A 13,422-nucleotide genomic window follows, 5' to 3' on the forward strand; every position below is an offset into this window, starting at 1 on the left:
GCAGAGAGCTGGCCTGGGAGAGGGGCAGCCGGGACAGAATCTGGCGCCCCGACCTGGACTAGAACCTGGTGTGCCGGCGCCGCAAGGCGGAGGATTAGCCTAGTGAACCACGGCGCCAGCCGCAATGTTATTTCTTTAAGAGTATTTTGGACACTGTTATCAAAATTTCAACTTCTATCAAAGGTTTTGAAAAAAATTTTCTTGTAGTTAAATTTCAAAAAAGCAAAATCCCTGATTTATTCTTTTATATATATATATATATTCTTATTTAGTAAATATAAATTTCCAAAGTACAGCTTATGGATTACAATGGTTCCCCCCCATAACTTCCCTCCCACCCATAACCCACCAATCTCCCTCTCCCTCTCCCCTTCCATTCACATCAAGATTCATTTTCAATGATCTTTATATACAGAAGATCAATTTAGCATATATTAAGTAAAGATTTCATCAGTTTGCACCCACACAGAACATAAAGTGTAAAATACTGTTTGAGTACTAGTTATAGCATTAATTCACATTGAACAACACATTAAGGACTGAGATCCTACATGAGGAGTAAGTACACAGTGACTCCTGTTGCTGACTTAATAATTTGACACTCTTGTTTATGGCGTCAGTAATCTCTAGGCTCTAGTCATGAGTTGCCAAGGCTATGGAAGCCTTTTGAGTTCACTGACTTCAATCTTATTCAGACAGGGTCATAGTCAAAGTGGAAGTTCTCTCCTCCCTTCAGAGAAAGGTACCTCCTTCTTTGATGGCCCGTTCTTTCTACTGGGATCTCACTCGCAGAGATCTTTCATTTAGGGTTTTGTTTTTGTTTTTTTGCCAGAGTGTCTTGGCTTCCCATGCCTAAAATACTGTCATGGGCTCTTCAGCCAGATCAAATGCCTTAAGGGCTGATTCTGAGGCCAGAGTGGTATTTAGGACATCTGCCATTCTGTGAGTCTGCTGTGTATCCCGCTCTCCATGTTGGATCATTCTCTCCCTTTTTTATTCTATCAGTTAGTATTCGCAGACACTAGTCTTGTTTATGTGATCCCTTTGACTCTTAGACCTATCAGTATGATCAATTGTAAACTGAAATTGATCACTTGGACTAGTGAGATGGCATTGGTACATGCCACTTGATGAGATTGTATTGGAATCCCCTGGCACGTTTCTAACTCCACCGTTTGGGGCAAGTCCTATTGAGCATGTCCGAAATTGTACATTTCTTCTCTCTCTTATTCCCACTCTTATATTTAACAGGGATCACTTTTCAGTTAAATTTAAACACCTAAGAATAATTGTGTGTTAATTACAGAGTTCAACCAATAGTATTAACTAGAACAAAAAAAATACTGAAAGGGATAAAGTATTAAATTGTACATCAACAGTCAGGACAAGGGCTGATCAAGTCACTGTTTCTCATAGTGTCCATTTCACTTCGACAGGTTTCCTTTTTGGTGCACTGGAGGAAGCTAGGGTCAAGAGCTGGCCCCGGGTGTCAACTCCAGGTGCTACATTGCTACAAGCATCTGAACCAACATCTTAACCACTAGGCTACATGCTCACCCCTAGGCTATCCTTTCCTCTTTACAATACTTTTTCTCACCTACCTAGTCCCTTTATTTATTTATTTATTTATATGTAATTAGAAAGAGAGGAGAGGGAGGGAGGGAGTGAGGGAAGGGGAGAGAGAGAGAGAGAGAGAGAGAGAAAGAGAAAGGGATGTCCCCTCTACCAGCTTACTCCCTGAATATTCACAATGGTTGATGGTCCAGGCCAAAGCTAGGAGCCAGGAACTCAATTTGCATCTACCATGTGGGTAGCTGAGACCTACTACCTGAGCCATTACCTGCCACCTCCTGGGATGTGCATTATGAGAGTAGAACTGGAACACTCCTATGTGGAATGTGAGCGTCTCAACTCAACTGCTGAGTCAACCGCCTTACCCTAGCGATTGTTTCTGAGTTCCAAAGTGTAACACCTAGACTCCCTGTGATTGAACCCTCCCCTGTAAAATCATCTAGCTTCAGAGGTGCTTATGGTAATGGGGCCATTTCTTACACGACTGTGAGATGTTGCTTTTGCCCTCACTTCTGATGGTTGGACAGCGGGGTTTGGGAGAGGGGGATGTTCCATTTAATGGGGAAAAATCTATTAAAATTATCTCTCAAAGTAAAGTACTACCAAGGTCATTTTTAAAATTTTTATTGAAGGGTGTTGGTTTACTGCTTAATAGGCTGTAACATGCATTCTACTTTCTCTTATTGAAATGCAAAAAAATGCCTAAAATCCCACATAAAGTAATATAATATTTTCTTTTTCAGCTGACTTAGTTTTGACATCAGTTAAACTTTTGCATAAAGCACTTTTTTTCTTCAGGAACGCTCAAGTAGACTCTCTCAAAGTAGTTCCAGGATTTATTTCAAATGAAATTAGAACTTAAAGCTATCCCTGAATGATAATAAATAACACAACTATTAAACTCAGTGTAATAAATGGGGAGTTTTCACCTTGGTCAGTATGAAATTTGTTTCTCACATTCTCTCCCTGTTGGGCCCCACGTATATCGACTGGAGCGTTGGTTTGACTCCAAGTTAATATTCATGGTCTGCATCTCTGATTTCATCTTCTTGAGAGATGGAGTAAAACAAAGTGAATAGTAAATAAGAATCTCCTAATACTGAGCAGATTTGATTTATTAGTCATTTGCATATTCTATGTCCAGAAAGTTTCTTATGCTATTTCAGTTTGATCAGTTACCATCCTCAGTGGGTTCTGTCTGCGTTTTGGTTGTTCTCACCTTTCAGATATCATTAGACTCTCATACTGTGAGCCCCAGGATGTCTCTGGAAGGTTCCCTGGATAGGCGCTGTGTCCTTATTTTTTCCAGGATCATTATTATGAAAGGTTAGTTTTGTTCTAAGAAAATTCTGGATTGACCCAGGATCCCTGAGACAGTCACAGGTGAACATCTTTATGTGTACAACGAAGGAGCCACGGCTACTATTGTTGCATTGCCCAAGCTTACACTCACCGTGCAGTAACCAATGTTGGCAAAACCAGCTCCAAACATATAACCAAACCCAGCCCTTGTGGTGTGGAGGGTAGAGAAGGAAAACAGGTACAGGAGGAACACATGCTGTCACCCCCCTCCTCTGCCCTGTAGTTTGGCCAAGGAAAATGTTTTCCCTGCCCCTCCACTGTTCTCTGCAGTCATATTTTCTTAATTTTAAATGAAATTGAATTGTGAAAGCTTTCAAGTCAAACTCAGATTATGATTGAATGGCGTCTAAGCGTGACAAAGTGTTCTGTGTTGTCTGACATGCAATTTGGGTGACAAACTAGAAACTTCTTAGAGCATTTTTCAAAAACCGGTCAAGTACTCAGACCCAAGGACGGCTAGTTTCTAAGCCAAGTTTGGAGTGCTCAATAACAAAACATTTCTTGTTCTTTTGTGAAAGGTTAAAGTTAAAACTTGAAGATGGATATTTTGTTATGGAATTAGCTAAAGTGTTAAAAAGTTGAGTAAAAATCAAAACCTTGTTTATATGTGAAGATGAATTAGTCAGCTAGGGAGAAGTAGGTCCATTTTAAAGAATGCTGTAGAACTTAAGCAGTTTTTAAGAACCCCAAGTGATAGGAGGGCCTAAAGGCTAGACTCAATTCAGCTCAGCCTTCCTTTCTGTGTGCTTTCATCTGGACTCTTTCACAATTTAGTGGAAAATTAAATCAACAGCCATCTTCTCCATAATTTGTTAAAAGACTCTTCGTCAACTATCACAGAAAAAATTAATCTCGCTGGAAAGGAAGCCAGGTGCCAGAGTTGGTGCCTGCTGTAGCCGAAAATCCACACACTCCAGATATTCACAGGCATCACACACAGGTAACCTTAGCTTAGTCTGTGATACCATCTTTCAAGCAAATGTTCAATTTCCATAATACATTTTCAAATTCTGAAAATAATTCTTGCCTGCCCATTGCAGGGAATTCCTGGTCTCTGCGAATTGTACTTTGTGCTTTACACACGATGATCTGCTGTTCTCTGTCCTGTACTTTACACCTTATTTTGTGTACAGAAGTAAATCCTGTATGTTCCCACAGCCTCCTTTAAATAGGAGAAACTTTAAACCTATTTGTTAATCCTAGAGGCTTCGAAAATTTTACTTGCCTATTATTTTTTCTCTTTCCGTAGAGTGATCTCAGGGCTAGGTAGGTCAGTAAAAGACTATACTTAAAACTGCAAAACAGCTTCAGAAAAGGACCCCAGACAACAAAGAAGTCACAGCAGAATTTATCATGATTACACCAAAGAAAGTGTGCTTCCAGACCACTATTAGGGAAGATGTATCCATCTACCAGAAAAGATAGCAATAGGTATTTTTTTTAAAAAAAAGATACTTTCAAATAGATTTATAAGTGAAATTCCGAGAACTGGAGCTAAGCAAGATTAAATTTCCCTGTAGACATCACCGGATATCTCAACTGGAAGGTAGATTAGAGCTACATGAGAATATCAGGGATTAGGACCTAGAGGTCACTCAGAGATGGCGCAGTGAAAGTGCAGGAGCGGCTAATGGAGTGGGACGAATGGAGGGAAGATGTGAGAGCAATGGGGCAGGAGAACGAGGCCTGCTCCTCTGCTGGATCCGTCAGGAAGGTGATTGATGGCGCCACGAGACACGCACTTCAGTGTGCCTTGATGGTGGTCATTACGCGACCAATATCTCTCTTACTCAGATCAAGCTAGCTGTCAAAAAGTTACCAAGGGCCATAAAAATGAACTTCTTAGGAGTTATCCTTTGGAAAACAGTTTATCAAACATGAGACTTAGAATGGAAAATACAAGCAAATGGAGAATCAAATCAAAACTGGGAAGATCTCAAGCATGAGAGTGGCCTGTGGTGAAGCTGTTACTTCTCCTATGTCTCCCGGAAAACAAGCCTCGCATCAGCCCCCCAGGCCGGGTGAACTTCCCGAGGTCGGCAACGGCCACCCCTCAATACTCAGTCTGGGAAAATGAGCTCCGTGCTGAGCATCTCCCACTAGTGCTTTTTATGAGAAATTATTTTTAGATTTTAAAAGAAATTATTTTATATTTCAGGACTCGAAAAGCAAAATCTATTTAGTACAAACTGTGTCTCTCTGTTGAAAGAAACAGCTACTTCTCTAGTACCTATTGATTGCTTTAATCGCTGCACAGAAACAGAGACTGGCCTGGAAGAGTTAGGGCTCCAGTTTGAGAAGAAGAGATTTTACAGAAATGACTGAAATCCAGGTTCTGCAGGGCCCGGAAAACACTTTGTGAGCGTCCATCTCTTCTGTGCCCTGCCCCACAGACAGGGAAGTGAGAGTTGCATCCACTGCTGCCGTGGCCTGCGGACACTGCAGGGCGGGGTCAGGTGTGTGGGCCAAGAATGACTCCTCTGAGCCCGGTCTTGGTTAGGAAGAATGGGCAGGGCTGTTGCAGGACGTGCCTGTGCGAGTGGACAGAGGGAGAGAGGGTCATTCCCACATCCTGGGGGAGACCAGCCCGCAAAGTGCCTCTGGGGCTTCAGACAAGGCCAGTGCCCGAGACAGGGGTGATGGAAGGAGGCTTCCTGGAGAGACAGGCCAGTCTCCACAGGTGGTAACGCCAGCAGGGTTGGGAACACTTTTGGGAGGCAGGGAAATGATGGCAATTTGTGGGTAGAAAAGTGTGGCTCGCTCGTTTTGTGAATGCCTGTTGGGGGCCTGCTCCTGGCCTGACAGTCTGCTGAGCTCCTGCGTGTGAGATGTGTATGCCCTGCTCCGATGGTGCTCTACCCAGTCCTCATGCCCTCACGCTTGGTAAGAAGGGAGATAAGTACTGGGGGTTAGAAGAACATCTGGGACAGCTGCCTGGAGCGGACCCTGCACTGGGAACATTGCAGCCTGAGTTGGGATGCACAGACCACGCCAGCACCGAGCAACAGAGAGTGAGGATTGTCCAGCAGGAAGTGGCTCTCAGCAGAACCCCGGGCGCAGAGAGCTGCTCTGTGCACAGCACCTGGAGCGGGGGTGACTGAGAAATGAGAGGTGCTGCACTGTCCCCTTCCCACAGCTTGTCTGTGGCTGGCTTTTAGGAAGAAGAGAGTCCCTGGGAGGAGCCATCTCAGCATGCTGACCTGTCGGTGCTTCAGGGGCCGATGGTGGCCGGGCTGGCTGGTGTGGAGTGGAGGTGTGAGCAGCAAAGAGAAAGGAGACGCAAATCGAAGATTACTTTTATACATTACTTTTTTTGCTGTCCTTGAATCCTGGCATAGTTTGAATAAAGGTGAATAAGAATTGGCATTTTGCCTTCTCTGTAACTGAGGACCCCACAAACGTGACATTTTTGTTCAGAACTGCTTTGGCGTGCTCCACTTGCCTTGTGTTGACTGGGTCGTTAACAGGCAGCCATATTACTGTTTTCTGTCTCCACTATTTCCGTTCCTCCTGCAGGGGTGGGGACACTCAGCCTGTGGGCCTTGTTAGACCTTGGAATCATTAGGTCGACTTTGCCAAAGCAGCTACTATTTCATCAAAATTTACACGATGTTCATGAGAATGATAAACACCATCAAGTGACTTTATGGGACAGAGTGAGTTTATGGGACACACTTCATATCACTTAGCACAATGTCTAATAGAAGAAGACTCTAGAGAATCAGTCCAATGTAGCATTTAATAGTATTTTTATACTAACGTATTAATTATTTTGAGGTATGCATTTCATCGAAACGTTTTCTTGGTAGAACAATGAAAATGTGTTAAACGCATTCATTGCTAAGATCAGCTGTGGGTCAGACATGTGCTTTCTTGATGAAATGTTAATTTCATTTGAATGAAGCAAATACTCCCCTAAGTGGAGAAGAATGCATTGTAGGGTTCATCATAGTGTGAACACACCCTCTAAGAACAAAGCCATGGCCTGTAAATACAAGGGGACATCGCACGGGGGTATCCTGCAGTGGCTTCTGGTACTCTTAGGGAATGTGCAGTAACCAGAACTGTTCTATAGCAGTGGTAAACACAGGGCAGGGTGCGTCAGCCACAGTCACAGGACTCAGTGAACCCTGTGGTCAGCAATCCTGGATAGCAATTACTAGAAAGTGACGCAGATTAGTTGGGGAACTACAGTGTCCCAGTGACTTCACAGGGGGATTTTTAACCCAGCAGTGCCGGTTTTTAAGTCCTGTTTAGAGCATGGAATGATGACAGATTGAGAACAATGATTTAGCACTACTTGCGTGACTGGTCTCTTCACTTTGCTTGCGGGGATTGAGAACAGTGTCCACCAGAGGACATTTGCAGCCTCACCTTAGGTGATAAACTTATAAAGCCACTCACTGAGTACCTGCCATGCAGCAGGCACTCTCTAATTCCAGCATTATTATTATTACTTTTTTAAGATTTATTTTTATTTATTTGAAATTTATTACAGAGGGAGAAGTGGGGTGTGGGAGAAGGAGAGAGAGAGAGGAGAATGAATCTTCCAACTGCTGGTTTACTTCCCAAATGGCTGAAATGCCCAGGGCCGGGCCAGGCCAATCCAGGAGCCCAGAGCTTCCTCCAGGACTCTCACATGGGTGCAGGGGCCCATGCACTTGAGCCATCTTACACTTACATCTTACACTGTTTTCCCAGGAGCATTAGCAGGGAGCTGGATGAGAAGTGGAGCAGCCGGAACTCGAACCAGCGCCCATATGGGGTGCTGGTGTCACAGAAGGTGTCTTTACCCACCATGCCACAATGACAATCCCTATTTTCAGCATTATTATGCAAACTAAGGATACTTTGAGGGTGGATCATATTGTATGCAACTTTTTAGAATATATTATACTTGCTGGTCCCTTTTAATTTTTAGTTTTTATAATTTTCAAACATTATGATTCTGTATTTTCAAACATTGTTTAAGCTATTGTGAATCAGTTAATTTTGAAACAGTTACACAAGGACTATTTGTATTTTATAGGACTAGATAAAAGTCCAAAGAGCAATCATATATATGGATGTATGTATATATCTCATGTAAGACATCAATTCAAGCACTGAACAAATATTTATTGAATATATAAACATAATTCTAGATTCTGAAGATAAATGGGTATAAAAGATAGAAAAGTCAGGAAATCATAGAATAAACAATTAATTGAACAGTATAATTTCAATTGATAATAACTGACAGCCTTCCAAATGTGTGCAAATAGGTTTTCTGGTAAGTCATTAGCAAGAAAAATTTATAAGACAAAAGCTAATCATTAAAAATCATCTTTTAGCCACAAAAGAATGCATGGAAATGGTCCAGCCTCAGAAACTTGGATTCTCATTTTGCCTCTTTAAAGAACTGTTGACCTGGAGCTGGCATTATGCCACAGCATGTTAAAGCCACCTACAATGGTGGCACCCTGATGAGCGCTGGTCTGAGTCCCAGCTGCTCCATTTCTATTCCAGCTTTCTGCTAATGTGCTGGAAAGGGGAAAGAAAATAACCCAAATGCTTGGGCCACTGACACCCATGTAGGAGACCTGGAGAAGCTCCCGGCTCCTGGCTTCAGCCTGGCTGATTCTGGCCATTGTGGCCATTTGGCCTTTCTGCCTCCCCCCACCCCTAACAGCATTTCAAAAAAATAAGTAATTTTTTTAAAAAAGAAATACTGAACAAAAAATTAAGGTACAGAAATCTACTTTAAATTGCAATTCATAAATTATGATATTCTGCCAGTGTTGTATATTTCTTGATAGCATGTGTTTAGCACATTTTAGAATTTAATATGTTTAGCAAATAAACATAAGAAATTAAACATTCTTTTTCCAATCTCCTGTTCTACTAAGGCCGGTGAGTTTTCCAGACAGTATGAATGAATGTTTTACATAGCAAGAGATGTTTCAGGGAGACAAGCAGGTCATCACTGAAGACCCCCACGTTCTCCAATCTGAGCCACAGTCAGCCCTTGTCAGGGCCAGGAAAAGCGATGGAGAGAAAATCATTCATAGCGTAAGGGACAGGTGATCTGAGAACCAGCATCTGAAATAAGCAAAACAGAGCGAGAATTTCTCTAAGCCAATAAGAAACAAGAGGGTCTGGCTGGATTCAGAAAATTTGGCTTAAGCTTCTTGTATGTTGCCCTCAAGATCAGCAATTTAGTTCAGACACCACAGAGGATTCTGTGTTATTTTCATTTGTCTGAGTCCATGTAGGAGCATTTGGGTTGTTTCAAGGTGAGAGTGAGGAGTGTGTTACTGTGATAATGGCTTCTCTTGGTGGTTAAGACACTGCTTGGCACACTTGTGTCTCATATCAGGGTGCCTGGCTTTGAGTCCCAGTGCATTCCTGATTCCAGCTTCCTACTGGTGTGTACCCTGGAAGGAAGCAGTGATGTCTTAAGTGATTGGGTTCCTCTTGTCAATGTGGATGTGGATGGATTATTTTAATTCTTTAAGAAATTTAAATTTAAAGGGGTGTGGAGCCCCTGTGCAGGCTCTGAGACAGCAGGGAGAGTTGTCCCACCTTCCTGCTAGAGTGCAATGTGGGAGCATTTGCAAATCACACTCTGGATGATAGAGATTGTGTGGCCCTAAGGGCTAGCAGAAGCTGTTGAGTTTTCAGTAAGAGGAGAAAGCAGAGTGCTGACAAGGCACCTAATTTTAATGGGATTTTTTAATGGGAAGGGAATGGAGAGAAGCATGGAAGGAACTGAAGGCAGGAGGAGGGCCAGGAGGTGGTGAGGTTGGAGTGGCGGGTTTGAGTGTTAGGACGGTGGAATCTGCCCTAGATGTTCAGAGAGAGCTGGGTACCCAGTAACAGCCCTGCCTGATCTGTGGGTGACACAGAGCACACGATCACACTCATCCCTGCCAGTGAGCTCAGAGCACCTCGGCTGGATGGAAGTTGGCACACAGTCACATGCAAGGGTAGAATGGGACTGGCCGGCTGGTTTTCCAGGCCAGTGTAGACGAAGTGTGTGCAGAGACGGGTGCTGACACATGTGTGACAGTCTTGGACCAGGACAGATGCAGCAGGCTTGTAATTGTGTCAGGGCAAAAAGGAAGGCTTGATTACAGGAAAGGAAGGGACTTCACGTAACGATGCAAAAAGCCTGAGTGGGGGGGACTTGTGGCAGTGACAGTAAGACGACCAGCCCGATGAGAGTGGTGGCAGCTGTGAGGCATGACGGTTTCCCAGAAGTTTCCAGTGACTGGGGCTGTTTTCCATTCAGAGCACATCAGCTGCCCTGAGTGATGTCCCCAGTAGGGATGCACAAACAGCAGGGGATGTCACTGCTCCAAGAGCTGGACTAAAGAGGCATTATTCTCGTTGCAGGGAAGCCTGAGAGGTTCCAGGCAGGGCGAGCTCCAGGAGTTCAGGGAAAATTAGGCAGCAGAAAGGGTATGGGATGTTCTGAGCAGTGGTGGTGCTGTTCCAGGTCAGATGGGCATGGGCTGGCACTGGACTTGGCTTCGACGTTTGTGGTGATACTCAGTGGTCAGGTAGCAGAGTTAGGTGAAGTGTGGAATGGGCCGCCTTGGAGAGGAGTTCAGCAAAAGGAAACCTCGTGGGTCCCCCTAGCTCAGGAGGTCTTGGCTGTTTGCCCAGGGAGGGCTTTGTCTTTCAAAGTTTAATGTCCATTGGATTTATCATCTTTTTCTGCCCTAATGTTCAAATTGTACCTGCAAGTGATGCTCAGGAAGTGTCTATTTTGGTCCCCCAGTCATCATCCACAATGGGCTACCTGCTCCCACCACTGCCCAGCTGATGCCCCCCATGACCAAGAGGTGCTGAACTCGGTGGGGTGTCTGGAGGTCTCTCCTTCAGTTCACCGCTCTTTGTTACACTCAGTGCCTTAAGCAGTAATGCTCTTGCATGGTGTTCCTTAGAGTCTCTCCTTGGAAGCAGCTTCTTCCATTTCTCGCCTGCTGCTAATTTCCTAACGGGAGCTCCTCTTCCCAGAAGTTGCCACGCTCAGCTTCCTGGAACACGCGGCGTCCAGGGCCCAGGGGTTCCTTCTTAGGAAGAGCTGAAATGGCAAAGGTGCCCCCTGCGGCTCTTACTCCTCCATGTCGCCCCAAAGCCTGTATCTCTCAGCAGGGCTGCACTTCCATTTTGTATTAACTAAAATGTCCCTTTATGTAGCTGGACTCAAAACATGTTCAAAAACACTTGTTCTAAAAGGGAATTGAAGCCTCCACGTTGTGGGGCATAGAAAGCCATTTGCAACTTTTAAGTGACAATTGTTGTAGCTTGTACCTATCAGATAAAATAAAAGACCTTACAGTCATATTTTAAATAAAACATATAAGTAAGCAACCAAGTTCTTGGCTCTCTAAAAGAGCACAGTCAAATCCTTATTAGGGCAGCCTAATGACTGGGCAGTTTCTAGGATTTCTGGCCATTTTTTCTTTCTGTCCTTCATTGTCTGGGTCAGAGAGAATATTCACATACAGTGGTGGTTTTGTCTTTTACCCCAGAGATAAGGGAAATGAGAGACAAATAACGAAGTTCCCGTAAGTCTATAAATGACACACCAAGTTAGCACAATCAACCTTATTCCCCCTTCCCTCCTTCCTCCTCTCCTTCTCTCTCTTGCTTTTCCAGTCAGATACTAAGCACCCTGTCTACACCAGCAAGTACTCTAAGATCTCTGGATATTGAAAGATGCTCATCACTGTTCCCCCTCTCTGGTAGTTACTGTCGTCAGAGGAGAGCAGACATAAAATAACAATGTCACAGAGCACAATAATATATAGGGTGTTCTATAGAATATTCTGGAAACATAAAGTTGGGAGTGATTCTTTTTTGAAGAAATTTCTGATATGACTTTAGTTTTCCTCAGGGTACAAGTGTTCCTTCCTTACCCTATTTATATCCCAGGACTATTTTCTACATAAGAATGTGTAGAAGTTTGTTACACCAGAAGGAAAGAATTGAAAATAAGTGGAGACGAGACCAGTTTTCTGGCAGGATGAATGACCAGGGGAACCTTAAAAATGATCACTTTTGGGGGATGGTGCAAAGCATCAACTTAGGATGCTTTATGATTATAAAGTGAAATTTAATACAATAGGATACAAAATCATTGGAATCAACATGAATCCATATGAAGTATGGAGACTAAAATGTGTGGTCAACTCAATGACATAGAAAGAATGGTGCTTAAGGTCTTGAAACAGCTGGTTGAAATGGGGGCTGGGTAGGGTGGGTGTTTACAAGGGTTATGAGTGAAAGCTCTCAATGTATCCTGGATTTGAACCCCAGCTCAAGAATATACCCAGCCACATGGCCATGGGCAAAACACAAGTAATTTTCTATTTTAATTTCATCTATAAACTAAGAATTCCAAGTGGTGTTTAGTTCATAAGTTTGTTATAATGATTAGATGATGAAGTACTTGATGTACACTCCATTACACATATAGCAGACTAATAAATATTAACTTATTGCCATTATTAGATGAAAAGCAAGCTATTAGCAGTGTGGCTCTGGCAACTTATCTTGATTGCCAGCAATATGAGAGGTCTTCAGAAAGTCTAAGGAAAATGTGTGTTAGAAGTAGGCTGTGCATGAACTTCAAAACTTTTGTACCAAAATGAATGTATCTTTTAATTCCATTTTCCATAAACTTCTTGAAGTATCCTCATATATAAATCATTTGCTATTTATGTGAGCTGAAAAGTTCCCAAGTTTTCTTGGATCATGTAAGAGGGAAATTACTTTTAAGCCATTACTATTTATCTTGATAAATATGCATTATTTAAAAACCTAAGCCGATAGGTAGCCATTAGCATGCCCTTTGTGGGGCTTCACTTTTCTTACTAAAAGTATTTTTTTAAGAAATGTGGATTTAGAACATGTTGAATAGAACAGCGTTAGAATGTTCACAGCGAGCAGGGCTCTCTTAGGAAAGTTAAGGCAGCGTGTCTGAGACATGAGGAGCCCTGCAGATGGTTTGTCCTCAAGACTGCAGGACGCATGCCTTCTTGAAGCCAGCAGAAGTTCAAGGGACTGTGGTACCCAAATTCCACTTCTTCCCAGGAGACTTGACGCAGAGCCAGTGAGTTCTTCTCGATTTATTAATAGGAAATGATGGGGGCATAATTGCAGGATCCCCAGAAGACACCACATGTGTGCCTCTGTGTTTCCAGGAAAGCCAAATTTCTTCTTATTTGTCACATGTGTCTACTGATGAGCAGTTTACATGTAGGCGAGTTCTCTGTGTAAGCAGGGTTGATGAAGCACCCCCCACCCCGAGTCCATCAGCCTTGGTATATATCAAAGCAACCCACTGGAGGAACTAAGAACTGAAGGAACTCAGCTTTCTTCTTCCCAGCCTGTTGAACTGTTCTACATCTGGCTGTGTGGATGAGTAATTTCATTGAGCAGGACCTCTGAGCCTACATGTGCTTCACTACAATTGTGTCTCTAGTACATTCAAGA

At 43.2% G+C, this 13,422-nt stretch overlaps 1 protein-coding gene across 13 annotated transcripts in view; it reads left to right on the top strand.

The window, feature by feature from the left end:
* The window catches only part of PRKN (parkin RBR E3 ubiquitin protein ligase), a 1,393,119-nt gene that overhangs the window by 741,347 nt on the left and 638,350 nt on the right, over window positions 1-13,422 (top strand). Inside the window, exon 7 of one of the 13 annotated variants that reach the window (XM_089332484.1) lies at window positions 6,093-6,303. The exons of the other annotated variants lie outside the window; for them this stretch is intronic. Within the exon in view, the coding sequence (XP_089188610.1) occupies window positions 6,093-6,260 (168 nt within the window). The 3' untranslated portion in view covers window positions 6,261-6,303. Of the gene's footprint in view, window positions 1-6,092; window positions 6,304-13,422 lie in introns of those variants that run through there. 13 annotated transcript variants of the gene reach the window in all.

Source organism: Oryctolagus cuniculus, chromosome 5, assembly GCF_051225735.1.
Source record: "Oryctolagus cuniculus isolate XC-2025 breed Fujian yellow rabbit chromosome 5, ASM5122573v1, whole genome shotgun sequence".
Taxonomy (NCBI): domain Eukaryota; kingdom Metazoa; phylum Chordata; class Mammalia; order Lagomorpha; family Leporidae; genus Oryctolagus; species Oryctolagus cuniculus.